At 42.1% G+C, this 27,773-nt stretch overlaps 1 protein-coding gene and 1 long non-coding RNA gene across 5 annotated transcripts; one reads left to right on the top strand and one right to left on the bottom strand.

The window, feature by feature from the left end:
• Positions 1 to 550: 550 nt before the first annotated feature.
• On the bottom strand, positions 551 to 13,885 carry LOC133625519 (uncharacterized). 2 transcript variants are annotated; one of them, XR_009818804.1, is made up of 5 exons: positions 13,446 to 13,885; positions 9,742 to 9,953; positions 4,703 to 4,748; positions 3,638 to 3,886; positions 551 to 3,289 (listed from the first exon to the last, which is right to left on the bottom strand). It is a non-coding gene; the product is annotated as an uncharacterized LOC133625519 (long non-coding RNA). The 2 variants fall into 2 exon arrangements; XR_009818805.1 differs by lacking the exon at positions 4,703 to 4,748.
• On the top strand, positions 13,528 to 27,773 carry C1GALT1 (core 1 synthase, glycoprotein-N-acetylgalactosamine 3-beta-galactosyltransferase 1). Of its 3 annotated transcripts, XR_009818803.1 has the most exons (5): positions 14,104 to 14,223; positions 19,781 to 20,020; positions 20,782 to 21,449; positions 25,204 to 25,639; positions 27,542 to 27,773. XR_009818803.1 is itself a non-coding variant. In XM_061996991.1 (4 exons), the coding sequence occupies exons 2-4, from the start codon at positions 19,798 to 19,800 to the stop codon at positions 25,411 to 25,413; spliced, it is 1,101 nt and encodes a 366-aa protein (XP_061852975.1). In that variant the 5' UTR covers positions 13,528 to 13,608; positions 19,781 to 19,797; the 3' UTR covers positions 25,414 to 27,773. The 3 variants fall into 3 exon arrangements, 2 of the variants coding, with proteins under 2 accessions (XP_061852975.1, XP_061852974.1); XM_061996991.1 differs by lacking the exon at positions 14,104 to 14,223 and adding an exon at positions 13,528 to 13,608 and having other exon boundaries at positions 25,204 to 27,773; XM_061996990.1 differs by having other exon boundaries at positions 25,204 to 27,773.

Here is a 27,773-nt window from a genome sequence, read left to right as displayed (position 1 = left end):
GATAGTGCTTTACTTTGTGACTGTGCAGACACAGGTACTAAGCTCCACAAAGCCAGCACCTTCAAAAGTACATCACATGCTGTATTTATACAAAATCACGTAACACATATTGTAACTATTTAGTGAGTCCTCCGATTGAGTAACTTATCATGTGTCCTCTGGTACCTGGCAGGGCAGGGGTTCTGTCCTTACCACACTCGGATTCTTCTTGAAGAATACAGTCGTTAACAAGCCATACATCTAGAGTAACCAAGCTCACTCCATCAAACTGTTGCTGATGGTCAGAGTACAGTTGTTATCAAGTCATGCACATAAAGTGACTGGGCCCACCCCATCCACCTGTTGATAATGATCTCTCCCCCTCAGGCAGAGAAACTTATTTCAGGACATCCTTTATGCGGATAAGTGTCTGTCCTGAATCCACACATATTTCTTTTGATTAGTAGCGTCTTAATATTAGTTCTAGCTACAAAACACCTATGCATCTGGACCTAGTATGCACGGGTTCTTCTTTGAGAGACGGGAGTGACCAGACACCAATATGATGTGCATCGACTCCAAATTTATTGTCACATAATCATCACATATACTTTTTCCAAATGCTGTATACGTGCTACAATTCATGACAGTTAATACTAAGGATCACGCGCTATGCATAAGGCCTCAAAGTTTCATTTTGGTAACAACTTAGACACCAACCTCATTGTGTTAAAACACCATCCTTAGTGTACTTAAAACATCAGCCTTATTGTGCTTAAAATACCACCCCATCTATTTGGCCTTCAGTTAGTTTTCTCTCACACTAGACTATGGTTATGCTTACCTTACATTTTACTTGTTAGTTACATATATTGCAATTTGTTAATCACGTACATGCAATCTCACAATGCTTAACTGAATGCTCTATTCTGTCTTCTAACAATGCTTAATTTAATGCTCTATCCTGTCTTCTTACTTTGACCTTGTCTCTATTACAGTCTGTAGTTTTGGTTTCCTCCCTGCTCAAGCTTGTTGTCACATAGGCATTCTTTTCTCTTCTTTTTCTGCTGCCGAAGGTGATTCAAAGATGAACTGCTAACTTTCTCAGTCTTTGTCTAACTCCATAATGTTCATTATAGCCCAGGCCCCAACACTACTATGTACTATTTCAATCTGTCTCCTATGATCTTTATTCTGGTGACAATATGCTATGGGTGAAGGGGGATTTGTATGCTGTTCTGAACTTCATTATGGGACAGTTTTACCTTTTTTGCCTTCGAGATCACCTCTGAAGACTAGGATATGAAGTGCTAAATACACCCCTGTGCACTGTCACAGCTAGCTTTAGCGGACTTAGTGTAAAGCTCTTCAGGTTATACAGTCAGCACTGCATGGTCTGTGTGTAGAATTTTAGAAGGACCTCTAAGAAACCATTAAAATGATATTTTTAAGCTTTAGAAAGAAAAATGTGTTGAGGCATCTATGCATGAGAAGTAGACTCTAGCATTGATTAGGAGTAGATTGGGAGGGTTCTTTTCAGCACAGCTTCCCTTGAACACAGGACATCATTTCTCTCCACAGAAAAAAGACTTTGGGATGAGTTTGCTTAGGCTTAAGTTGTTGTCTGGACATTTTCACTTTATGAGCAATTCCTGGTTCATAACTACATCTCATACAGTGCTTTATGATAATGTCACAAACCATTTGGTAAAATAAGAATCTTTTCATGCAGAATGTGAAGCAGGAAGGGTGAGAAGCAACTTGTAGAAAGTGGCCCAGTGAGGCTGGCTAAGCACAGCCAGGGAAGAGGGAAAACTCCTAAATGCTCATTAATGTCTGCATCCCTAGGGTACACTGGGTAATAGCCACATATTTATCTTTCCCTTTACTACTACCTTTAAAAACTAGGAATGACTGCTGCATTTTGCTGTCTTGCATGTTTAACCCCCTATTTTAATAGAGTTGATGGTGTTACACATGGGACAGATGGCAGAAATGCCACATATAGAGTCTGTTTTTAAAACATTGGCAGTATTACTGTTTTGCCAAGTAGTGTGTTCCAGTCCCTTTACATTAAGTGTCATTGTTATAAAAACCAGTCTAGAAAAAACTCTCAAATACTCTGTGATGGAGTTTTAGAAAGCTGGCATTCTTTATTACAGGGCTGGAAGCACATGGGATTGCTCCACCTAACCTGTGTCTTGCATGCTGGATTGAACTAGGTTTATATTCCCTGTTACATGCATATGGATTAGATTTCCCAGACATATGCATACCATTTCCTGGAACTAACGATTACATTTACATAGTTATTTCACATGTCCTGCGGGCATCCATGGGGGTCTTAGGTGGTCTCTGGTGGTCCCTAGTGGTTATTGAAGAGGCATCTTGAAGATTTCTTAAGTCCTTTATCTTGGGGCCACTTGTGGTAGTTGCAAGTCAACACATACAGCTTGTTTTGTTCTTTGTGCTTAACTGGCTTTTTTTTGGTTCTATCAGGATAGCAAACCTCAAGGTTTCTGAAGTCTCTTATCTACCTGTGCATACAAAAAGTCTTGAAACTGTTCAGGCAAGCACAACAAAACCACCACAAAAGAACTAGCAGAGTTTTCCACCTTTCAGCCTTTGTTCAAGACATAAATTCTTTAATATCCAATATTTTCTTTCAGCACATCTGCAGACAGCACTAGATAGAATTACACCCATCTCACAGCTCAGTTCTCAGTCACATCTCTCAGTTTTCTCCTTCCTGCAGACATTACCATGTGTAATCGTTTCTCCAAATAATTTAATTCTTGACTATATTCCTTTAAAGCTGATTTTCCTCTGCATTTTTGTTGAGAGGGATGTTAAGTTGATGCTAGTTGGGTGAACAGGTTTGAATGTCAACATTGGGTGCCACGAGTAGCTAAAACACTTTCTACTTAGTTGGTATCATCTGGTTAGTAGCTGAGAGCAACCATCTAGATACAGGCTAAAACCATTTAAGACTGTCTGAAAAACACTGTAAGAAAGTTCCTTATAAATAAAGAAATACTTTGATTTGCTTTGTTTATAATCAGAAGAAATTAAAGGCTAAGAGGTTTCCCTGAAGGCAACGGGTAAATGAGTAAATGAAAGGTCAAAGTGAACAGGGAAACAAATACAACATAAAACAAACTGTTGCAGCTGTGTAACGATTAGACTGAGCCAATCACGGTCAGCTCAACTCTCAGTTGAGCATTGCTCATAATTGAAGTCTGTTCTCATTTTTTCCCATGAAAGGTGAAATTTTTTGCTGCATCCATTGGATGTGGTGCCACCAGCATGCCTGCAAGACAGGAAATATATGAGTTCTGAGAGGTCCATGTAATTTGTTTGGAGACAGAACTCAGGGGTAAGTAGAGAGGTAGGAGGCTGTGACAAAGAAAGACATACAGTGAAGGTCTCATATCTGGGGGTTTTACAGGGTGTAACCTTCTGAAGGTACCTCTCAAGATTCCTGGTCTTTCTGCATGAGAGAACATATTTTGTGATGGTGTCTGTCCCAGCTATCTGTTGTCATCCTTTGCTCTCAGCAGAGGTGTACAAGGAAGCAAGATATGAAGTAGGAAACAATGGCCAGACTCAAATATTAGAGAAAGACTTTCCATTTTCTGTCAGCATTAAATGCACATACCCTACAGTTTCTCAGACAGGAATTGAATGCTCAGTGTTGATGGTGAAGGTTGCCATGTGTGGCTTCATGGTTGTTATGAAGAACAGGACTGTAAAACATCAGAAATTCTCTTGATGTGCCTTGGTTCAGCCTTGCACCAGCCCTTTCCATGGCAATTGCTAGTGAGTAGTGGTGGCATGCAGGCATTTTGCACTCTGCCAGACCGTCTGCATCATCATGGACCATTAAAGATGCTTCATCACTGCCAATCTGAGGGATAATAAGGATAATGCTGAGTCAGTTTCTATTTGTGAAAAGTGGGAGATTTAGGGAAGGAGAGGGATGTACCTTGTCTATACTTCCACGACTCCCTTTGCATCCAGTATTCATTTTTTGCTTGTGGCAGCTACTATCCACCTGGCCTTGAGCACATCCTGAATTGCATCAGCAATCCTTTTTTTTCCCATCTCCAATCCTAACTTGTGTAGTAATGAAGTCATGGAAATAGGTGGCTTCAAGTTTCCAGGTGCCTCAAACTATCCTTTCCACAACACCCAGCAACTGAATTTTCATGACATAAGCCAGCCATGGATCACCAAGAACCCTGCATTTTCCAGATTTCATTTTTTCTTTTATGTATTTGCTGCACAAAACTTGGCCACACATTGTCACAGGCCCAACTGAATGGGTTATACTCCTATTGACGTTTTTGCATTGTTAGCATCTACAGATTACTTTGGTGCTGATGCTTATATACTAAATACACTTACATCTTCTGTTCCTGAATGCACAGTACAACAAATGCTTTTTTCTTTTTTTCGTGGCAGCAGCCTAGTAAGCTTTCTAAGACAGGGACTGAGCTTGAAAGTAGAAGGTTGCTTCTCCTGATGTAGCCACATAGAATTGTCCCTGTACCATGGTGGCATTGGCTACTTACACTGGGAGAGAGATCAGTGGTGGGCAGGACTTGGATGAAGGTGAAGATCGTTTCCACCTCCCCAGTTGCATACGTTGACGTCAATAATGTATGTCATACCCTGGCTATCTTTACAAACATAAAGGCATGTTGGATATATGTACACTCACCAGGCAATAGTTGTAGTGCCATGTGTTCTAGTAACACGTCTGATATCTGAAACATACGGTTATATGTCAGGGTCAGGAATACACATATGCAGAGAGCAAAGGACTTTTTCTATTTTGGTTTTCCTTCCCCAGGAGGAAGAACAGTAACATGATATGCTCTTAAAAATTGGAATGCTTGCACTCAAGATGTCCGTCAGAGCCATACCTGAATCCCTGTGGTGGGGGAGGAAGGTGGGGAATTGAAAAGAGAAACTATCAAATTCAGAAGCTGTTTGGACATTTGCAGCTTGAAGCAAGGTAGGCTCCCATTTGTATCACATAGTCTGCCTATCACCCAGTGGGACTGTACCACATGGCAGCGTGCTTTGAGCTTGCAGCTTTTAAAGAACTTCTTGGCCTAAGAAAGCTGTTTGTTTCTGTAATCTTGAATATATTTGTTTTTCTTTTTTTTCCCCCTCTCTGTTCTATTAATTTGGAAAATATTTAAAGGACATGCAGACCACTTTCCTCCAGATAAAATCTTGCTCTTGTGGTATAAAACATAGTTGTCTCTCCCACTGGGAGTTCCTAGTGCCGTAGTCTCTCTTATTTAATCCTTTTTCGTTTCTTTCTGCTTAGTTATGTTAAGCTTCAAAACAAATATTACTTGCTCTGACTGTGGTGTTTGAGGTCACAGCACCAAAGTGTTTAAAAATTCTTTTCTGGAACCCAGGAATTCAGAACTTTAAGAATCGTGCAGCAGCAAAGGAGAATGCAAACTTAGGTGCCTGGTGATTAATTTTTGTTTCACAAAAGGCTAAGCATTTTTCTCTACTGCTGCATCCTGTTTTTAACACCCCAGCCCTTCCTTCACTCCCTGCCCACCCCCACCGTGTTTCTTAGCACAAAAAAGAACAGGTTGTTCAAAGACCTGTTGGCTCTCCACTGCACATTGTAGGCATGGCATATGGCATACCACAGTGTAGTGGTTTTGCCTGGGCCAGGTTTTGGTACAGGAGTGGCTTCTTTAAACAATGATCTGCCAGAAGCTTCCCTTGTAGCTGACAGGGCTAACGCCAGTCAATTCTAAGAGGTACCCCACAGCTGACTCAGGCCTGGCCAATTAGTGATGGAGGTAACACCTCTGTGAATAATGTATTTGAGAAGAAGAAGAAGTTGCTGCATAGTTGCTAAATGGCAGCAGCAACGGGGGGGGGGGGGGGGGGGGAGAATGTGAAAACATCTCTGCAGACACCAAAGTCAGTGGAGAAGGAGGGGATGAAGGGTGCTTAGGCCCTGGAAGAAAGATTCCCCTGTGACCTGTGGTGCAGCCCATGGTGAGGCAGCTGTGCCCCTGCAGCCCATTGAGGCCACCAGGAAGCAGAGATCCACTCGCAGCCCATGGAGGACCCCACTCCAGAGTGGGTGGATGCCTGAAGGAGGCTGTCACTCTGTGGGAAGCCCCCTGGCCAAGTTCCTGGCAGGATCTGGGAGCCTGTGGGGAAAAAGGAGCCCATGAGCAGGTTTGCTGTCAGAACTTGTGATCCTCTGAGGAACTCAGGCTGGAGCAGTTGGTACCTGAAGGACTGTTCTCCTGGTGGGTGACCCACATTGGGGCAGGGTGTGAGGAGCTGCCCCCGTGGTAGGCCCCATACTGGGGCAGTTCATAATGAACTGTATGCCATGGGAGGGACCTACATTGGAGAAGTTCATGAAGGACTGTCTCCTGTGGGAGGGACCCCACACTGTAACAGTGGGAAGTGTGAGGAGGCCTCCCCCTGAGAAGCAGCAGCAGCAGAGACCATATGTGATGAACTGACTCTAACCTCCATCTCCCTGTGCTGCTGGTGAAGGAGGGAGTGTCCTGGGAAGAGGGCGGGGTGGGGGGAGGTGTTTTAAGATTCAGTTTTATTTCCCATCTCCCTGTTCTGATTGTTCATAAATAAATCGAACCCTTTCTCCCTGAGTCTGTTTTGCCCATGACTCTAATTGCTGAGTGTTCTCTCTGTCCTTATCTTGACTCACAAATGTCTCATTATTTTTCTCTCTCCCCTGTCCAATTTAGGAGGGGGAGTGATAGAACAACTTGGTAGGCACCTGGCACCCAGCCAGGGCTAAACCATCACACATGAACTCTGTTGTCAGTGGGCCCAAGACCACGTAGTAATGAAACAGTGCTGACTAACTGAATAGCAGTCTTGACTAATGAGAAGGAATCCAGTGTAATTTATTCTCTTGTCCTGGGGAGGGGAGTGGGAAACCAACCACAAAACCAAAGAACCATTTCCTATGCTTTTTTACCCACTTCCAGAATATGAAAGAAAGATTAGTTGTCTGATATTGATTCTATAACACAGAGTGGAACATTTCACTAGAGGTTTTAGAGCCATAATGGTAGAGCAAATTTAAATTCTGGTTCCTTTTTATACAGTAAGAAATATTAGGTGTCAGCTGAATTAGTATTTAAATTAACCAGTGTAGTCAATATAGCAGGATTAACTGCAAATTACAATCTTCAGTTCACTTTTTAATTGTAATTCACCCAGTGTGAGTTTTTGCTCAGTTCAATAGTTATTTTGTTTGATAGAAACAAGATCCTTTTAATCTAGACTATAGCTGAATTCTGCTGTAAGAGACATGGTTAGCTGGTATAAAGCTGTAACAGCTAAACTCATGCTTGAACATATATAACAGAGACTTAAAAACATTGTAATGTATTTTTCAGCTGGAATGACTGGACATAATTCTAATGAAGTTATTGTGACATCAGTTGTGCTGCTTTATTCCTTTAAAACAATGTATTTAACTTTATGATTTGTGTCTCGGAGACATAACAGGTGTCCAGCAAAATGTGCTTAAATGCACATCATACTCGAGGAAGAAGAAGAACAGAAGAATAATTATTGAACACTGTATGCATGGGGTTTTTCTCTTTAAGAAAGTTAGATGGTCTGTGTTTTATAAAGGACAGAAGCTATTCTAAAACATATGACTGCAGCTGCTCTTTCCTATCACTAGGTCGAGCTCTTACCTCAAAATGAGAAACCCTTACCCTGCAAGTACTGTTACCAGAAATAGAGGTGTAGCACAAATAAAACAAAAGTCTGCAAGGGAATAACTAGATCTGCAAATTTAACACTTTGCAGTGTGGAAAATAAACAACTGCACCAGTACATACACTTGCCGCGAAGTTTTCAGCTCTTGGCCTGAAAAAACCAGACTCGAAGTCTGAAAACCAGGCTCGAAGCCTGAAAAATGAACCAGACTCGAAGTCTGCAAACCAGGCTCGAAGCCTGAAACCAGGCTCAAAGCCTGAAAAATGAACCAGACTCTAAGTCTGAAAAACCCAGGCTCGAAGCCTGAAAAACCCAGGCTCAAAGCCTGAAAAACCAGCTCCAAGCCTACTTCATGCAGCGATCAACCCAGGGTCCGATTCTCAGCTGGGTGGGAAGAAATCAGTCCTACTCAGTGTGAGTGATAGCAGAAATCTTCTCCTTTATTGAGAGCAGGCTCTAACTTATATACATAGCAGCTTCAAAGCTAGCTCAGCAACAGCAGCTAATAGATTACATTCTTATGTTGATCCTACTTGCGGTTTCTGCAATAAGCAAGCTCCCTCACATTTTCCCATCTTGTTTTTCCCCCGAAGTTGTTTTCCACCTTGGGCTGTTAGCTCGTTAGCTGAAAACAGCCCGACCTTGAGGGAGCAGAAAGCGGCCTGCTGTCTGCACTGACTATGTGACAGCAACTACTTTAACCATGGCTCTGACTCTGGTCTTGATTGTGCATTAAATTCATATAACTAGAACTCAGATTGCCTTGCTCCATCGGGCCTAACATTATACCCTGGGATCCATGTCCATTCTCCCTCATTTTTTCTCCACATACACTAAGTAAATTATTTTTTGTAAGGGAAAAAATTAATAGTGAAAGTATTTTTCCTCCATTTTCTCACAGACGTACAGACTAAAATAAAGCTCACTTCACAGAATGTGTTGGTATCTTACTAATTCTGTTAAATCATGCAGTATTGAACCCTTCAGATGATCACCTTGTTTCTTCTTATAGCTACTCACCCTCCTTTTTCCAATGAATTGATTCTGAATTCTATACAGAGGTAAATGTCTGTTGTTGTTACTGCTATCATATAAACAGTAGCATGGCATGTCTCTCCTCCCTATTCTTCCCCAACCAGAATTCTAATAACACTTTATTAAAATAGCTTTGTCTCTATGCATAAAGAGAAGAAAAATAATTCTTCCTGATTAGAAAAAGAGAAGAAAACCAGAAAGAGAAGAAAACCAATTCTAAAGGAACTCAAAATGCAGTTATCAGTTCAAAATGATTAAAAGAATTAAACAAGTAGAAGGAGTTTGTTCTGCATTCTCATTCTTGCTGAGTAATACCTCATCTCTTATCACAGATGCCAGAAAATAATGTGGGTATTTTTACTAATTTAACAGGATAATTTCCAATATTAATTCCAACATTTTTATTAAGCTTTTTTTCCCCTATCACCTCTCATAGAAATACATTACACAAGAATGATACTTTATAGCAGCATAATTTTGAATCTCATTTTAGCTGACAATAATCCCCTGGCACCTCTTTGTTTTTGCCAGGAACAGGTACAAGGTAAGCAAACAAAAGAATGTACTCACAAGTGTTGGCTACACCTCAGGCTGTTCTGGAATGCGTATCAAATAAAAGAGATTTTGTTATTAGAGAATTCATTATTTTTTTATTACTGTAGGATTTGACAGAGAAAATATTTGCACTTGCCCTGGCTAACTTTTAAGTTGCGTGCATGTGTAAAACAAACGTAAATATGCTTATCTATAGAGAAATCTATCAGTAACAAGAACGAAGAGAGAGGTATTTTTCTTAAGAACTTGAAGTGGGTTTTGCAAGCCCATTTCTAGAAGTAAATCTGGGCCAGAAAGTAAATTCAAGTATGGGAGGATGACTAATTATTATACCCTCACTGGTGTGACTTCTGTCCATGCCTAGTAGCATTCTTTAAGAAAACCTCTGGGCAAGGCTGATAGAGTAACACTCACCAAAAACGATTTCAGAAGAGCAACATGGACAAGATTCAGGTTTCACTCCATCCCCAGTGCAGCCTTCCAAGGGTGCCCAGCAGACTTCCTGACCCACTGGTGCCCCTGCATGCCTTCCCACCATGTCCCACAGCTCTGAAAATGTCATGGTCTCAGTCTTGTCATGTGAAAATCTCATTCGGGTGGGCTGCAACATAGCCCACAACTTTTAGCTGAAAAAAATCATAAAATAATAATGTCAAAGATTGGCCTCTGGCACTGTTTCATCTATAGAAATACGGATGTAGTCCAGAGCACTCTAAATTAGGAGTTTGGGGCTGGTCTGTAAGCAGGAGAGAAGCATTGTGAGAAGTGTTTTTCTTGCAGATTTCCAGAATGTTAGCTTATTATGTTTTGTCTGGTATTTCCAATCAACTACAAAGAGATTTAATATTCTTTGATTTTTATAATAAACAAACTGCCTTTACTTCAAACTCTTTTAAAGTTTTATTTCAAATTTCACATTTTTAGGAAGATCCAGTGATTAATTCCTTATTTTGCTACCCAAAATGTATCACTCAAGTCTTTGGCACACATGGAATGCTAACCTGTAAGTTCATAATGGCTTGTTTGAAGTCAAGTATTTGTTGCAAGTGGGTCTGGAAAACAGTGTAGATCATACACGGTATAACTGCAGATGGTGCTTCTAACTTCACAGGTTGGTAATGTGTATTACAATGGGAATTCAACTATTGTTTGTAGAAGAAAGATAGTGAGTAAAGTCCTGTATCCTAACAGAATGTCAGACTTTGAGCCAGTTGGTGCTCTTACAGTTAAAAGGAAAATGGGGTGCTAACACTTCAGCACAGAGAACCTTCTTTATTTCCTCATTGTATTGTAATATGCTTCATCTCATGCAGTAATCAAACAGATTACAGTAAATAAGGTGCATTTTCCACCTCTGTATGAGCTTTTGACTGCTCTAGGACACCACAGCATCAAATCAGTGACCTGTCCCAGGTCAAGTGGGCAAAGGCATTGAAAGTCCACGCACTTTCTAAAGGCCTTTGTTCTGCCCTAGGAATCAGGGTAGGCCTGGATAATACACATACATCATCTGGGTCAGTGTGCCTGCAACTGCAGCATGTAGGTTCACAAGGGGGCACAGAATGGGCAATAGGTTCTTTAGAGAAGAGTGGCCTCCGTGATTCTGAATGGTCAAGTTAGTGGGATTTTAAAAATAATACTAAGGAAATAAGGCATTGCATTTAATCCGATTCCCTGTTTGACCAAACAGGAGTGAACAGAAAACAAAAAAGTAGCTTTCAGTCAAAACATAGAAATTACTAATATATATTTTCACGGTCTTGCTGATGATCCATACAAGCAGTGGCATAAACAGTCAGGACAAGACCACTTATAATTGAACAAATCGTTAAGAAAACAAAATAGTTATCCTTGGAAGTATGTAGAATTTGGTAGAGCTGGGTCCTTCTCAGCCATTAGCATGTAGAAAGCTACTTACAGTAGGAAATTACAGTTCTGTCGCAGATACTTATTAGATATCAAAAAATATTAAAATGTTATGTGCCTAGCCAATGACTTCCAAAAGCGCACAGCCTCACAACTGCTGTAGCATTTTACCTTCCACCTTATTTAGAAATTAATTGCCACCTTAGCTTTCTTACTTAGAAATATGTTTTCAGTCTCCTTCACATGGAAATAGAGTTGAGAGCAGTAGCTGCTCTGTGAGTGGGCTTTTAAGGTAGGTATGTACTCCAGAGTGGTCTCCAGAGCCCATGGGAGTGCAGATGCCCAGCCAGATTGCTCATGGAGACCTACCTAGTGATGAGTCGAGTGACTGAGGGCCCGCTACCCATGTTTTGCCCTGCACCTTTTGGAATCACAGAAAACAGTCTTTATGTTGAATATGACGAGCCCTCCTCAGCAGGGAAAGATTCTCATCCTCTTGTATATACTGACATGAAGACCAAAGTGATTTATTTCCTTTTAAATTAAATTACTAAAAATTCTATTTCCCTCTCATTTGTTCCCAGACATGCATGCCAGTAAAGTAATTGATGTGAATCTCATTGCCATATTAGGATGATACCTGTACATTCCCCATCACTGTTGGCCTTTCTCAGTAGCAGAGTCTCCCTAAGCACATTTACATAGAAAGGGATCATGGTCACGCAAATCTGCATGCCCCGCAAACAAGAGAAACATCAGGCCTGCTCCACTCTTCTGACCCAGAGCAAGACAATAGCTTTTCCCTCTACATAACCACCCAGAGGCAGTTTGCTATGCAAAGCAGTGCTACACATCAGAAGGTGTGGAAAGGTCTTTGCTACCACTGCACACACAGGACAGCCCCTTGGAGAAAGCATGTCCCCTTACTCTGAACTACCAGAGATTGCTCATCTATCCCCAAGTTAAAACTAACACCCCGTACATACACCCCACTTCTATGTGTGGTATGTAAATGTCTCCATAAAATATTAAACAGCCATTACAATGTGGCCCAACCAGTCACGTTTGTTAAATCACGCGTTGTGAATACCAATATTAATAGGCAAGCCATGACTGACTTCTGTTAATCCATCTTCTCTGACTTTGAAACTTTCCTTTCAAAGTAGCCTCAATGAACATGTCAGTATGAAGAAGTCTGGCACTTAATGCATCCATATACACCTCTATAATATACATGGGCCACAGGCCTTGACAGTGTAACCCCCATGGTGCGAGACCAGGCTTTAGAGTTCACCAGGCCACGTTGAGTCTTAATTCAGTTCAACCATACTGCATTATTTGTAATAGGAGACATTTTGAAAGCTTCACTCAGTCTATTTCAGAATTTGAAGGCATGCCCTGGACACAGGTGGATAGAACTATCAAAATTTGTTGGGGAGGGAAAAAAAAAAAAAAAAAGGGAAATGAAAATACAGACACCTCTGGGGTTTTTTTATCAGCTTTTCCAATTTTCATTGTTGTTATTGTTTACAGTAGATTCTTTTAATGCCAGACATTCAAACTTCACCCCTACAACAATTGTGCTCGCTCTGTCTGTAGGAGATACCAGTCAGCAAGTTGCTTGCAATTTTTATTTTAAGGAGGCCGCAAAGTGTGGGATGGGACAGGAATAAGAAACTATGACCAAAAGCCACAGCAACTTCTTAAAACTGCAAAAGCAAGCATCTCCTGAATGATCAATTGCCCAGACAAAATGACCTAGAGGACAAAAGAACACACCTCTGAGGGGGTATTTGGAAAAAGAAGCAGCAGAATGCAAACACAATCTAGTCATGAAGAGGCAAAGCTGTGGTTTGGACTGAGCTCGTGGAAGGCTGGAGGAAGGACCAAGGTAAAACCATGGGGAAGAAGTAGCAAGAGGTCAGGAGCAGCATGTGCAGTGACCTCCATTTGCGGAGCAGCAGTGGCTCTCAGCACGGACCAGCTCACGTTTCCATGTACCTGCATCCTAGTCCTTGTTTTAAAAACCCACACCCTCTACCTATTAACTGCAGAGCTCTGTTAACTATCCCGTTGGCAAAATGCTATCCTTCGGTTACACTGTAACCTTAAACACCGTTTAAATATGTAATCCGTCTTATTTAATAGGGTTTTTTCCTCCAAGGAAATATCTCGAGAAACATCGCAGATGTTAAAAAGGTAGGCAGCATTAGCACAGGGAGATAAGGAATGATTTCAGAAGGTTCAGTTACCTAGCAACGTCCCTTGCAGTTGCCTAATGGTATTTTGGAAGTGCAGAGGCTCCCGACCGGCTGAAGTGGAGGAGGTGAAGGGCTGGAAAGCAGCGGAGCTCCGCAGCTCGGCCCGAGCACACGGCACCACTGATTTCGGCAAGACCAGGCAGACAAGAGGAAGGTAACGCGACACAAGGGTAGAGGGGCAGCCCAGGCCGGGACATTTCTCTCCTAACCGCGTCTGAGGAGGCAGAGGAGGGACCGCCGCCAAAACGTTCGGCACTTCCAATCCTTCCGAGCCCCGGGGGAGGCGTCTTTATCGGCTCTCCCTCTCTCGCCGTCTGCCATTTCTCACCTGCACAGCTCAAGACCCTGACCGGGCCACCAACTGCGGCGGGCCTGCAGCCCCCACCTCCCGCTGCAGCTGCAGCCCGTGCCACCCGCACCCGCCCCGGCCTGCGCGTGCTGCGGGCGGCGCGCCCTCCCGGAGCGCCCCCCACCGGCGGCGGCGGCCCCTGCGGCCGCGCGCGCGCAAAAACGCGAGGCAACCAACAAAGTGCCACGCGGCAGCGCCCCCGCGGCGGGCAGGGGTTAAACGCGCGTGCCGGGGCCGGCCGCGCCCCCTCAGCTCGCCAGCCAATAGGCGAGTGCGGGGCGGGGCGCGGCGCGGGGCAGCGCGATGGTGTCGGCGGCAGCGCGCGGCGGCGGGTCTGGCCGCGGCCTCTGCTGCGCGCGGCCGATGGCAGCCTTTGGGCCGCGCGGCTGAGTGCGCGCTGGTCCCCCGCCGGCTGACGAGGTGAGGGGCGGGCGGGCCGCCGCCGGCGACGGGCCGGGCTGGGGCGAGCCGTGTCTGGAGGGAGGCGGCGTGCAGGCCCCCGAAGGTTCCCCCCGTCTAGGGAGCCGACGTGCGAGGGAGGGTGCGGGAGGTGCTTCCCTGCGGTGACGGGGCGGTAGGAGGCGGCCCGGGCGGTGCATCGCATCACCCTGGCGGCGAGCAGGTTAGCGCAGGAACCGCGGTTGCGGGGACAGCAGGTGCCTGGCAGCTCGCCCAGGACGGGGAGGCTCCGAAATGAGGAGCGGTCTCCTTGGAAGACGGCAGGTCCCTCGGAGCCCCGACGGAGGGAGCGAAGTGCCGGGCGGAGGGACGGCAAGGGATTACCCGCCGCTCCCCACATACCCGCCGCCTGCTCCTCCTAACGGAGACTTCCTGGACTGGCGGCGCAGTTCGGTGGTACGACCTAGGCTACTGGAGCCGTCCCTTGGACGGGGTGACTTGTTTAGAAGGTGTCAGCGTTTGGAATGAGGAAGGAGAGTATCAAAATCTTTCTTCCCTCTCACCCGCACTTTGGATTGTTGCACATCTTGTCATGCTGTTTCGGTCGCCTCTACTGAAATACCTTGCTTTTTTGTCTGTATCTTTGGATAGAACAACCATGAGGTTTTGATGGGAAAAGTTCTTCTCCAAAGAAATTCTTACAACATCAGATATTTAGAAAAAAACCCCCAACAACACAAAAAACCCCACTTTTGAAAGTGAAAAATATAATCTGTGCTTGGTTGATGGGAAACTGCAGCAGTTCGCAGTGATTTCTGATGCAAGCCGCACTAGCAAATGTGCAACTCTTTTACGTATTGCTTCATTTTAGAAGCATATAAATGTATAACACTTATAGAATTCACGGGACTCAGTGACCTTCCTTGGGCATTTTACAGCTAACCATGCCTTCTGCATTTTTACTTCAGCTATTCTAACGTGTTGCTTGACTGTTAAGGACATGGTAGTAGAGATCAATTTCATTGCTAATTATGCAGCTCTCAAAGGACATTTACATTCAGTTTCATGCTGGAGCCTCAGAGATTTCTCCTTGCTTTGTAAGGGATACAAAGAAGAGACAACTGTATGTAGGCTAGCCATACGTTTATCATGATTAATTTATCAAATTTTAAAGTTACTATGGAATGATACTAGGAAAAACATGTACAAAAATGTATAGAGTTATGTCCTGCATTCTGTAAATTTCAAAATCCCAAATTTGTTTGTGAGGCTTTTTTTTTTTTGTTGAATGTGTTTCCTCTTGAAATAAGTGCAAAAAGTTACATGATCTGACTTTGCTTAAAAGTATTAATTTTAAATGTGATTGGGCTTGGTCTTTTTGAGAGATGGGAGTAGAGCAAGTCCCAGTGTCCTATCTTCCTATTGCATGAGGATTCCCTAAGTTGACTTTGGCTTAGGAAGGTCACCTTAAGCCTTGTTGAAACAGGTAACAGAGTAAGAACAGTATTTTGGATTAATATGTTAAAAGGCTCACCACCAGGACAGCGCAGAGGGGTTGAGGGGGATGCCATTAATCTCACCAGAGGAGATGCCCCCAGTTCTGTCATGGAAGAACCTTGTTTCCCATTACCCAGGTGTGACACACATCAGGATAAGTGAGTCAACAGAAAGGCAACAGAATGGTTTGCAAGACTGAGAGGAATAACTGCCTACAGAGTATGTGTCATATTATGAGATTCAAGGGAAGAGCATCTTGTAACTGTACAAAACCTACTATGGGAGGACTAAAGGGAGGGAACAAGGTGGTATGAGGAAAACAAGTATGGTAAAATAGAAGGAAAAGGGGATAAGGGGTCTGGTCAGTGTGAACAATTGGCTGGTCAAGGTGTTTGGGCATGCACTGTGCCAGATAAGTGCAGTCTGTCCTCCTTTGTCATTAAACTCCATTTCTAACTGTTTTCCTGGGTGAGAAGGTTCTGTGCTATGTTCATGTGTGTATACTGAGGTCTAAGTACCTGCTGCCGGAGCTATACTGTAAGTTGTAGGGATCTCTGGTGCGCCAGCAACTGGAGAGACTGGAGTGAGTGAGAGTTGAAATGCAGCTAGAGTGAAAACCTTGAGTTGCGGAGGCTTGTGCATCTGGAGTACCAGTGACTAGGGAGCCAGGAGTGCATGTGTATTGTCTTGGCAAGTATGCCAGTCTGTGGTTGCTAGCGACTATCATGCAGGGCTGGCTATTCAGACAGCAGGATAAGAAGGCTTGGGAGCCAGGTTTTGAGGCATCTGTGAGATGAGAGTGTCCTCAGTTTGGCAATGTGGGGGTCAGGAGGTCCAAGCCAGCTACTGAAGGGACTGTAAAGTCTGGGAGTTGTTTTGGAGGCTTATTTGCATATGAGTGCTAGACTGAATGTCTAAGGCCGTGTAGTGGGAGACCATGTGGAGAGCTGTGCATGCCTGAGCAAGGAGGTCTGTACCAGCAACTGGAGGAAGACTCTGGGGAGGCTGAGGATTTAGGGTTGGTTCCTAGGCAGATGGTCTGGGGCCTGTAACTGAGGGGATCGCTGTTGTGTGTGTGTTTGTATAGCCCCACTAATGGACTTTTGTCCTAGTCGGACAGGGAGGAGAGCAGCATAAGGCCGGATCATGTTTGTGTGAGCTCTGGTTTTAGATGTGTTGCTCTGTGTGGTCAGTTACGTTTATATGCATGTTGGCATGCACAGCCATAGGAGTACATCCACAGCCTTGTCCCTGGCTGGACCTGGGGATATGGAATTGCAGCAGCCTTATCTCCATTGGGCTGCCAGATTCAACAGACTCTAACACTGGAAAACTACTTTTTCTCCAAGTTTGAAGTTGCAGAAATGTCATCTGAATATGTGATTGCCATAGTATTCAGTTATTTTTGCTGGCAAGTTAAAAGATTCTAATTTTGTCAAATATCAAGATAATATAGAAAATGAAGATTTCTGTTCTGTTTGCTGTTGGATTTGTAAACATACGGATACACACATATGTAAATAGTGGTCCAGTCTGTTGATGCAAAATTGATAGAATGACAAGTAGATTATTTTAGATTTAAAACTGTAACTTGGGGCATTCCGTATCAACTATGAAGTATGGCTTCAGCATCTGTCCCTGCCTGCTCCCAGAAATCCTCTTTGCTTGTGAAATGCTGCCAAATCAACTTCTGATTTCCGTATGTGATCAATGTACTTTAAGTGTATTGGAAATATTAAAGGAGAAAAAAAGTGCATTCATCACATGTGGAAATCAGATTTTTTTTTTCCTAAAGAATTCAATTTAACATAATTCCATAGTTTAATAAGCAGCAGTTATTTGCAAGTGATTTAATTTTTTTCTCTTGGAGCAAGAGTAATTTTAACAGCTGTTAGAGCAGATAACTGCAGTTGTATGGCAAAGAGACACCTAGTATTGAAAAGTGGAACAATAGAGACTTTTTCTTCTAAAAAGTGCGGTAGCTGCACTGTGGAAAAAATCCATGCATGCACATTTTTAATATGCTGAAGGAAGGCAGTGTTTTATTCTGGCCTTCCCCTTTTGTGTGTTTCAAATTTTGAGGGGACTTTGTGGTGATAGATGGGTAAGTGAAACAAAAGGAATAATTTAGTATAGTGAATACCTTTCAGTGTCACGGGCTGCTTGTCCATATAGGCTTTCCCTGAAATATTTTTTGTTTTAAAGATTTTTTGTTTGTTGTTCTTTGTTGTATATTTCTGTGTGAGATTTTTTGTTGTTTGGTTTGGGTTGTTTTTGGGTTTATTTGAAGGCACTTGACACAGGTGCTCATGTTTTCTTCCCAAATTAGTGGCACATATAAGAATAGAAATAAAACTGGGAACAAAGTCATTTTTTCAGAGCCTGGGATGCAAAGGATAATACAGTCATTTTGGACTTTATGATATGATGTCTAAAGGTGATCAGTAGTCTCCATCAAGTTGTAGTACTGAACTGAGGGAAGACAACATATGATTAAAAAATTCTGTAATGTGCTTTTTCAACTCCTCATGAACCACAATTATGTGAATTTGATACTGCCGTTTAGTTTATTGATTTTTATTTTGTGCTTCAAACTGTGTTTCAAGTTTTCTTTACTTTTTCTAGCCATAGGGAAAGAAAAGTGTATCACATGTTAGAGCTGCTTTGCTCTTGAATGATCTGGATCTGCATTTGTGCAGTAAATCTGATGATTTCTTCAAGTGCCAGCCTAACAATGTACACACCTGCCTCCTGTCCTCTGCTTTCTGCTCAGGAGCGGACTTGGACAGACAGGCAGTCAGCTAGTGTTTGGTGTTTGTATTGCTGCAGAGTGGTTCCTGCAGCTTCCTTGTGGACAGTCTTTTTTCCAGTAGATTCTGCCCAGCCAGTGAGAGGCGTGGCTGCAGGCTAAAAGAGTTATTTTGGTGGCTGCAGCTCTTTACTGATCGATGGTTTCCATCGATGCTTCATCATTTTCTTTTTTGTCTCTCTAGCTAACTAAATTAGGTCCTACCCGATGACACAAATAATGATCCAAATGGAAGGAACATCATCAACTTGTTTGTAAGCCTCTGGGTTGAATCCAGTGTATATTTAACAGTCAATGTTTTTGTAGTTTAGTCATGAAGTATTAGAAAATATCCCAACACTGTAAAGATGAGAGGGCCTCAGGCTTCTACAGTCCAAAATGGGTTTGCATGTGTTTAATATATGTTTTAGATGTATAAAAGTCACTTTAAGCAGGCATAGATGCTGATTTTATTTAATTTTATTAAAACAGTCAGCCAAGTCCTTCAGTTTTTGAGGAGCAAGGGTGTGTCTGAAGTTAAGGGAGTTTTTTATTTGTGGAATGGAAGATTTTTAATATGTAGAAGGGACCTTGAGGCTGATGTGTTTTGGTTTTTTTTCTCTTCCTCCAAATGCTTTTTAAAAATTAGTGTTTCTGTTGAAAATTCAGATGTCTTACTCTTTCTTCTGATTGTCTAGCCTCAGTACTTCCTAAAAGTGGAATGAAAACTGCTCTACTTTGAGGGTAGATTTGCTTTTATAGCTTTTCAAAATCTACTTATGTTTGACATCTGGTAAAGGATTCCTGTAATATATTTACTCCTGGAGTCTAAGTGCATCTCGTTACCATACTGTGTCTTGATATGTAGGTTGCCATCTTTTAGCTTTGTATATTGGAATTGAAATCACAGATTTCTTGGGAAGAAGAGAATAAAGAAGTGAACATATATTACAATTTTATAATTAAGATATTGTACTTTATACATTCTTATATAAATATTATATAAATATAATGAATGTTTTTTATCTGTATAGTCGCTGTTATAATTTATGACTGTTGTAATTTTAAGCTAAAGAATATATGGTAGGTCCTTTGCACTTAATTTGTCAGTGGTTGTCCAATTTTATATGAATATTTGCATTGCTCTTAAACTTCCATGGGGAGCTGAATCTGAGCTAGAACTAATATCTCTCCTTCCAGAGGTTTAGTCCCTGATTTCTTCCTTTAGTTTTAGATTTTATTTCTGTGTTAAGCACCTTTAAGCTTAATGTCTTTTTCATTTCGTTTTGACAGTGTATTACCTTCAGGAGATGGCCCCTTCTAAGTCTTTGATGAACATTCTAACCTTCACTTTTGGGTCAGCGATAGGATTTTTTGTATGCTATCTTCTGTTTAGCATTATACTAGAAGAGCAAGTTAAGATCCAGCCTCATATCCTTCACAATGATCCACATGGTCAACACTCAGGAGATACAGATAACAGTCAGCTGCAAGGACAAATGAATTTCAATGCAGATTCTGGACAGCACAAAGGTATTTTGTTATGCCTAATTGTATAATATGCTCCCTTTTCATACGTTGCAAAATATAATTTTCTTCCCTGCCAAGTATTTGTATGAATCCTTTTATTTCAGTTTCCACTTGTTCAGGTTACATCTAAGTAACTTTTATACTTTTATATTTATTTTTTATACAATCTTTGATAAGATTTCACTTGATTTGGTGATAAATCCTTTCTTTCTGGATCACCATCTGCTTTTTCCTTCAAAAATATATTGTTGTTTTAAAAATATTTATTAGGTTTTGTTAATTAACATGAATATATTACATATATATATAATACATATATAACAGAACTTATTAGCTTTTTGACCTTCCTGTGTTGTAACCATTAAGCTGTGTTCATTGTGAATGCTAAAAACATTCAGGTTTTTATTTAGTCCCCCAGTACCATGAAGAAGGTGCCTCCGAATAGTTTTTATGTACAAATCAGATTCTTTTTGTAAAGCCACACTTGCCTGAAGAGACGCTCATTTTGATATGGCTCTTATGCTTGCCTTTGTCCTGTGAAGTTGAAGTAGCTTTAAGAATTTTAGTTTCTTGGGTTTGGGCGTTTTGTTTGTTTTCTTCCTAAATCTGACATTAATTTCATTAATCTGTACATTTGGAAGCAAAGACCTCTTCTCTCTCTAGATCTTTTCTGATGTAGAAACAGAATGTCTGGGAGGAAGTTGCCCTTATGTTTATTTTGAAATCAAGTCTAACATTGTTTTGTGAATTTCTTCCTCTTATAGATGAGAATAAAAATATTGCAGAGGGACTGTACGAGAAGGTGAAAATACTGTGTTGGGTCATGACTGGACCTCAAAATCTAGAAAAGAAAGCCAAGCATGTTAAGGCCACTTGGGCCCAACGTTGTAATAAAATTCTTTTTATGAGCTCTGAGGAAAATAAAGACTTCCCAGCTGTGGGCCTAGAAACCAAAGAAGGCAGGGATCAACTGTACTGGAAGACTATTAAAGCTTTTCAATACGTATATGACCATTATTTTGATGATGCTGATTGGTTTATGAAAGCAGATGATGATACATATGTTGTATTGGACAATTTGAGATGGCTTCTTTCAAAATACAGTCCTGAGCAACCAATATACTTTGGAAGAAGGTTTAAGCCTTACGTGAAACAAGGCTACATGAGTGGAGGTGCAGGATATGTTCTGAGCAAAGAAGCTCTGAAGAGATTTGTTGCTGCATTTAAAACGAACAAATGTTCTCATAGTTCCTCTATTGAAGACCTAGCGCTAGGAAAATGCATGGAGATTATTAATGTGGAAGCAGGAGATTCTAGGGACACGAGCGGTAGAGAAACTTTTCATCCCTTCATTCCAGAACATCACTTAATCAGAGGATACCTACCAAAAACATTCTGGTACTGGAATTACAATTACTATCCTGCTGTAGAGGTAAGTCCAAAGGAACCAGGTACTCCTTTTATGAAGTGTTATCTTATGATGTGTATGAAAGCCTTTGAAGCTGTCTGTCACAACATCCTCCTGGAGAAACTGGCAGCCCAGGGCTTAGAGAGATGTACTCTTTGTTGGGTGGGAAACTAGCTGGATGGCCAGACCCAGAGGTGGTGGTGAATGGAGTTAAACCCAGGTGGCAGCTGGTCACCAGTGGTGTTACCTAGGGCTCAGTGCTGAGGCCTGTTCTGTTTAACATCCTTATCAATGATCCGGATGAGGGGGATAGAGCGCACCCTAGTATGTTCACAGATAATATGAAGCTGGGTGGTAGTGTTGGTCTGCTTGAGGGCAGGAACGCCCTTCAGAGGGATCTGGGCAGGCTGGAGCGATGGGCTGAGGCCAATTGCATGAGGTTTAACAAGGCCAAGTACTGGTCCTGCACTTGGGCCACAACAAACCCCAGGAATGCTACAGGCTTGGGGCAGAGTGACTGGAATGCTGACAGGCAGAGGGGGACTTGGGAGTGTTGATTGACAGCAGCTGAACATGAGCCAGCAGTGTGCCCAGGCATCTTTGCTGGTATTAGAACTACACTGACATTGTACAATATTGACATTCAGGCCATTGACATTCTGGCATGTATCAGAAAGGGTGTGACCAAAAGGGCTAAGGAACTGATTATCTCCCTGTACTCAGCTTGAGGTGAGGCCACACCTCAAGTGCTGTGGTCAGTTCTGGGCCTCTCACTACAAGAAGGTCATTGAGGTGCTGGAGTGTGTTCAGAGATGGGCAACGAAGCTGGTGAAGGGGTTGGAGAACAAGTCTTATGAGGAGCAGCTGAGGGAGCTGGGGATGTTTAACCTAGAGAAGAGGAGGCTGAGGGGAGACATGGACACTCTACAACTACCTAAAAGGGTGTTGTAGAGAGATGGGTATCAGTCTCTTACACTGAGTGACAAGTGGTAGGACAGGAGGAAATGGACTCAAGTGGTGCCAGAGAAGGTTTAGATTGGAGATTAGGAAGAACTTTTTCACTGAGTTGTTAAATACTGGCACAGGCTGCCCAGGGAGGTGGTGGAGATATTTAAAAGCTGTGTAGCCAAGGTGCTGAGAAACATGGTTCTGTGGTGGGTTTGGCAGTGTGAAGTGAGTGGTTAGACTCAATGATCTTAAAGTTCTTTTCCAGCGAAACAGTTCTGTGATTCTAGGAATGTGTATGATATGTGGATTAGCAGTTTAATAGCAGCTCGTTATATTTAGGAAAGAAGATTCTGTTGTGCTGTCCTGTGATACATCTCTGTGTAGCTCTGTTAAATATACACCAGTCATCAACTCTCAGTTGATGCTGAGATGTTAATGTTCCAGCAGAGCTGGTATATCTTAACTTATTGCCCTTCTGCTGTGTTCTGTGGACAGCAAAAAAACGCGAAATCTTTTGACATGTTTGTGTGGTGTCCCCACTACTGCTATCCTTGCAAAGTTACTGTTCTGTTTTGTTCCCTCATCTGTCCCACACAAATGTCCACAGCTGCTTCTCCAGCCACCCAACTGCCAGTGTGTGGTAAGGAGCGAGCCCAGAATGGTTCATTCCAACCTGTGTGTACTGACTGCTTAGAGACAGGTCAAACAGCGTGGCTTAGTTACCTCGAAGCCTATTGAAAGGGAGGGCAGGTGGCAGTAATACACCTTTGTCTTCTACCCAACAGCAAGCGCTGCATAAAATCTGTAATTTTGAGGCTTGCTTATGATTGTAGCTTGTTAACAAGGGCTAAGAGATTCCCAGGTTACTGAAGGGGCTGGTTTGTGATGGCACACATGGCTGTACTGGCTGCTGGTCGTTCTCCGTGCCAGTGAAGGTGTGCTACAGTGCACTTCCCTCGCACTGAGCACTGTGCAGCGCCTGCAGCTGGGAGCGCTGCAGCTGCCCTGCCCAGCCCTGCCCTGCCCGCACCTGTCCAACTGAATGTTGTTAAAGTGAATGTTGTTAGAGATTATAGAAGAATGAACGTTACTGAGATTGAAAGATTGCAGAAGAATGAATGTTGCCTAGAAGTGAAATAAAAGTAAGACCCAAATAAGGAAATACGATTAGATTTCCTTGTGTAGTTGTACTGAGCCCTTGTCTACCTTCTGTAGAAGTGGAGGCGAGCAGGAGGCCTGGCAAAGATAATTTGTTAAAAAAAATCTTTTGTTGTAGCAACAAAAATAGCAGTTACAAGCTGAAACCTTCTTACTGCACGAACTACAGATTGTCCTTTGCATTCCACATCCAACATCTCCACTTTAAAAAGAATAAAAGGAGCAGAGTGCTGCTTACAATGAAAGTGATCTGAAGGTGTTCTGCATTGTAAACTTTGATGACTATGCAAACTGTAATGTGTCTTATTTTTGAGGATTATAATCCCACTTCTAAAGGTTGGATTTTTTCAAAAAACTTTGAGATCAGCCTAAGTGGCCAAAATCAAGGGTAGGGTGTAAACTTATCTGCACAGTAAAGCTGTAAAAAAAACCAACCCCCTAAAAAAGTCTAGTTCTTCAGTAGACTTCTTGTTGTAAAGCATCTACTTTTATACTTGTATTCAGTGGCTAGAGCATTTCTGTAGCTTACGACAGCTACAATATGGTTGCAGTTCATGGGTGGCTGAGCAGTAGACAGTCACCTCTGTAATAACTGATGTTGTGGGGGTGATCCATGATGGAAATTACTATCTGATCCTGTCCTATTAGATTTGTGTTTGGATAATGACTACTTTGGCTGGTATCAAAACCATGCTGTATTGGTCAAACTTAGTAAATATTGAAAGAATGACAATTATATAACAATTGTTCTCTTCACTGTGTTTAAAGATTTAGTCTTAGTTCCAATTAGAGTTGGAATTTTAGCAGCTCTGCAATCAAATCTGATTAAAAAAACCCTGTATTTCAGAAAAGTGTTCTCAAAGCTGAATTTGAGCTAGGAAATACAAATTGTGACAAATGTGTTAACAATGATCTTTTAGTCCCTAAAAAATGCTTAATAACATCAATGAAATCATGGAATCATAGAATGGTAGGGGTTGGAAGGGACCTTCAGAAGTCATCTAGTCCAAACCCCCTGCAGAAGGAGGTTCACCTAGATCAGGTCGCATAGGAACATGTCCAGGTGGGTCTTGAAGACCTCCAAGGAAGGAGACTCCACAACCCCTCATCTTAAAAAAAAACCCCAACTTCCAAAATGATTTGTAACAGCCTCTGTATGTCAGAAGTTACATACTGACCATTTTGCCAAACCCTGTGATGTGTGAGCTCACACGGGTGCAGGTGCACGCATGTTTGGCTGGTACTCTCTGGATGGATGCTGTCAGGAGTACAAACACATCTTGTTTCACATAGAAATGCGAAGCGTTTAGACCTGCTCGCTGTTGCTTGGTGTTTTTTAAAAAACAATGTGAAAAAAGAAGTATAGAAAAGCAAAAACCCTGTGTCATTAATGAGGGCTGCTATTTTTTTTTTTTGCTGACTTGGTTACAGAAGGAAAGGCTTTATCTAACTTTAGGAGAGGTTTTGTCCAGCTTTGTTTTGGAAAGATGCTTTGACAGATATGTATGGTACATTTTGCTTGCCTAACACAAAGTTTTGAAGTATATGTATGACTCATGAGAGTAAATTTCTTACCATGAAGTCAAGTACAATTTTGAATTCTTTCTGAGTCTTGAATCGAGGGCACACTTCACAGTTCTTGCTGATTATCTTTACTTGTTTTGTCTTTTAGGGTCCCGGATGCTGCTCTGATCTAGCAGTTTCATTCCACTATGTCGATTCCGTGACTATGTATCATTTGGAATATTTGATTTATCATCTCCGTCCGTATGGATATTTGTATCGGTACAACCCTGACTCGGCCAAGAATCCAGAAGAGCAAAGCAAAAATGAAGCACTGGAGGATAATCAAAAGATAAAGCAAAAAATTTCTGAGAATTAATGGGACACTGAAGAAAATGAGAAGAAGCCAGTACAATGAATAAGAGTCTCCTCAAACTCCTGCATGAAGCTTGTGGACTGAAATGATTCATGGCGATTCTTATTTTAAAAACATTGGCTGTCATTGACTGCATACAACAGAGTCTGGTGCTGCCTCTGACTGTTTGGGATAGTGTGACCTTGCAGCCCTGCTCACGATTTGGGGTCCTAAAGCTGTGAAATAGAAGGTTGTTTTGGTACACTAATATCTGGAAGAATTTGTTAAAAAACATAGTGAGCGGGTTCAAAGATGATGATACAGTATTTCTGTTCCCATTTCTGTTCTCCTCTTTTTCCTTCCAGATGTTTGGTTTGATCAGTTCTAAGACTAGGAATTCAATGCTGCTCAATTCATGATGGTTTTCTCTGGTATTCTCAGTCTATTGAAGTTACTTTCTGTACCTTGCCCCATGAGGAAGGGAGAGGCATGAAAAGTCTGCTTTGCCTTAATGACAGACTAGTTATTACGAATAGGCAGAGATCCACCCCAGAGGTAAATCTGATTTGTTACAGAAATGAAATTCCCTTTTCTTCTTTAGTTTATCTGATTAGCTGAATGGAAATAAAAAATCATCTCAGAATTGCTCAGCGTAAGATAAGGTAGATCCTTTTTGAAATAGAAGTCTCTCTTCCATCACACCTTCCATCTAAACCAGGAAGAATGGTATCTTAGCAAAGTACAATGTCATTGTAATGTCATGGTTTCACCCACAATTATAACTAATTTCCATTTAATTCTCACATCCCTATACTCTGAGATTGTGGAGTTACCTTGTTCATTAGAATTTTACCAATACAAACAAGTCGCATTTAAAAACTGCAGCAAAGCTATTTGTCTGCCTCACTACACATGTAGTTCATTTGGCTGAAGTACTTATTTCCCTTTTCTTGACAATTTTCCCCTCCACTTTTAAAATTCCTTCTGTATCTGCTTCTCATGACCTTTTTCAGAGCAAAGTGTTAAACAATCCTTATTTCACTCCTTTCAAGCTAAAGTATATAGTTACCTGGAATGCAGCAATCTTTCAGAGTACATTACCTTTCTCCACTACTTTATGAGTATCTCTGCCACTCAGCTGAAAACACGTTCCTGGTGTGGGACAAAATAGGTGTTTTAAGTACTCAAAAATGTTCAGAGGCCAAGCCTGTGTTTTAGTTAACGTGAAACTTCCTGGATTTCTCTTTTTCAAACTGAGTGAATAGCAGTACGGGGGATAGGATTAAGCTTGACATGTAGCGTGTCATTATTCCACACTTGAACAGAAGTTTCTTCATCTTTTTATCACTTTTTGCCTTCATCATATTGATGACTTTGGACATAACCTGATTACCTCCAGCTGTAGTTTTGGAATGGGCAGGTACTGGTAGCAGACAGTCTTATACTGCTGTCCTTCAGGATGCTCCTGGCTGAGGATATTACCGTAAAGTTCTGCATTGTATTTTATTTTATTTCCAAAGTTAGTTCTTATACCAATTAGGGTTTTGTCTGTTGTCCAACAGTAGAGAGTCAGGGCTACCTTTCTGACCATCGCTCTGCAGCGTGTTGGCCACTCCTGGAATATCTCATGGAGCTGAAGTGTCACGTACATCTTCTCTGCCTGAACCTGGGCTGGGTTTATATTTCAAGTATTATTTAAACAAATAGTTCCTGCAGGATTAAATCTGTTGGTCTTTATTGAGCAGGACTGCCTCTGAAGTACTGAAAGGGACACAAGCTTTATGTTGTTTGACTTAAGCTGAAAGTTAGGAGTTGATTTGTTTAGCAGGAAGAAGGCTGCCGTTTGCTGTGGTGCCGTGCCCAGGTTATGAGCACAGCCCTATCCTGTGACAGCGTGGGCTGAGAGCACGGTGCAATGCCAGTCGTGGTGATAAGCCCCATGGCACTGTTCAAACACGCAATTAATGTTTTCTGGAATGCTTAAGGAAGTTATAAAATGAAATCAAGACCTCAGTGTAAATTCAGCCCACGTAGAAGATCTACTGAAAGATTATACTGCGCCTTCATTACTGTTTTCTTCCTCAGTTCATACATGGGGATTTAAAGATTTTCTGCCACAACAAGCAGAACTAATTTTACACATTTTCTGCAGGTTTGTGTCCCATGTTCACCCTGTACTGCCCTGTGAAGTAATGACATTCCTTTTTCATATTCCTTGGTGTCTTCACCAGCCTGTCTTGGGGCCTTCAGTGTCATCGTGCCTGAGTCTCAAGTGGACAAGAGGAAACAGGCAGTGAGGTGTGTGAGCTCCACACAGGTTGGTTGCTGAGGTGACAAGTTAGAGTAGCTGCTGCTGAGCTCAGGGCGAAGCCTTTTCTGTTCTG

This window comes from Colius striatus, chromosome 5, assembly GCF_028858725.1.
Source record: "Colius striatus isolate bColStr4 chromosome 5, bColStr4.1.hap1, whole genome shotgun sequence".
Lineage (NCBI taxonomy): Eukaryota > Metazoa > Chordata > Aves > Coliiformes > Coliidae > Colius > Colius striatus.
The sequence above is the reverse complement of the archived record's forward strand: the minus strand, read 5'-3'. Positions and strand labels throughout refer to the sequence as shown.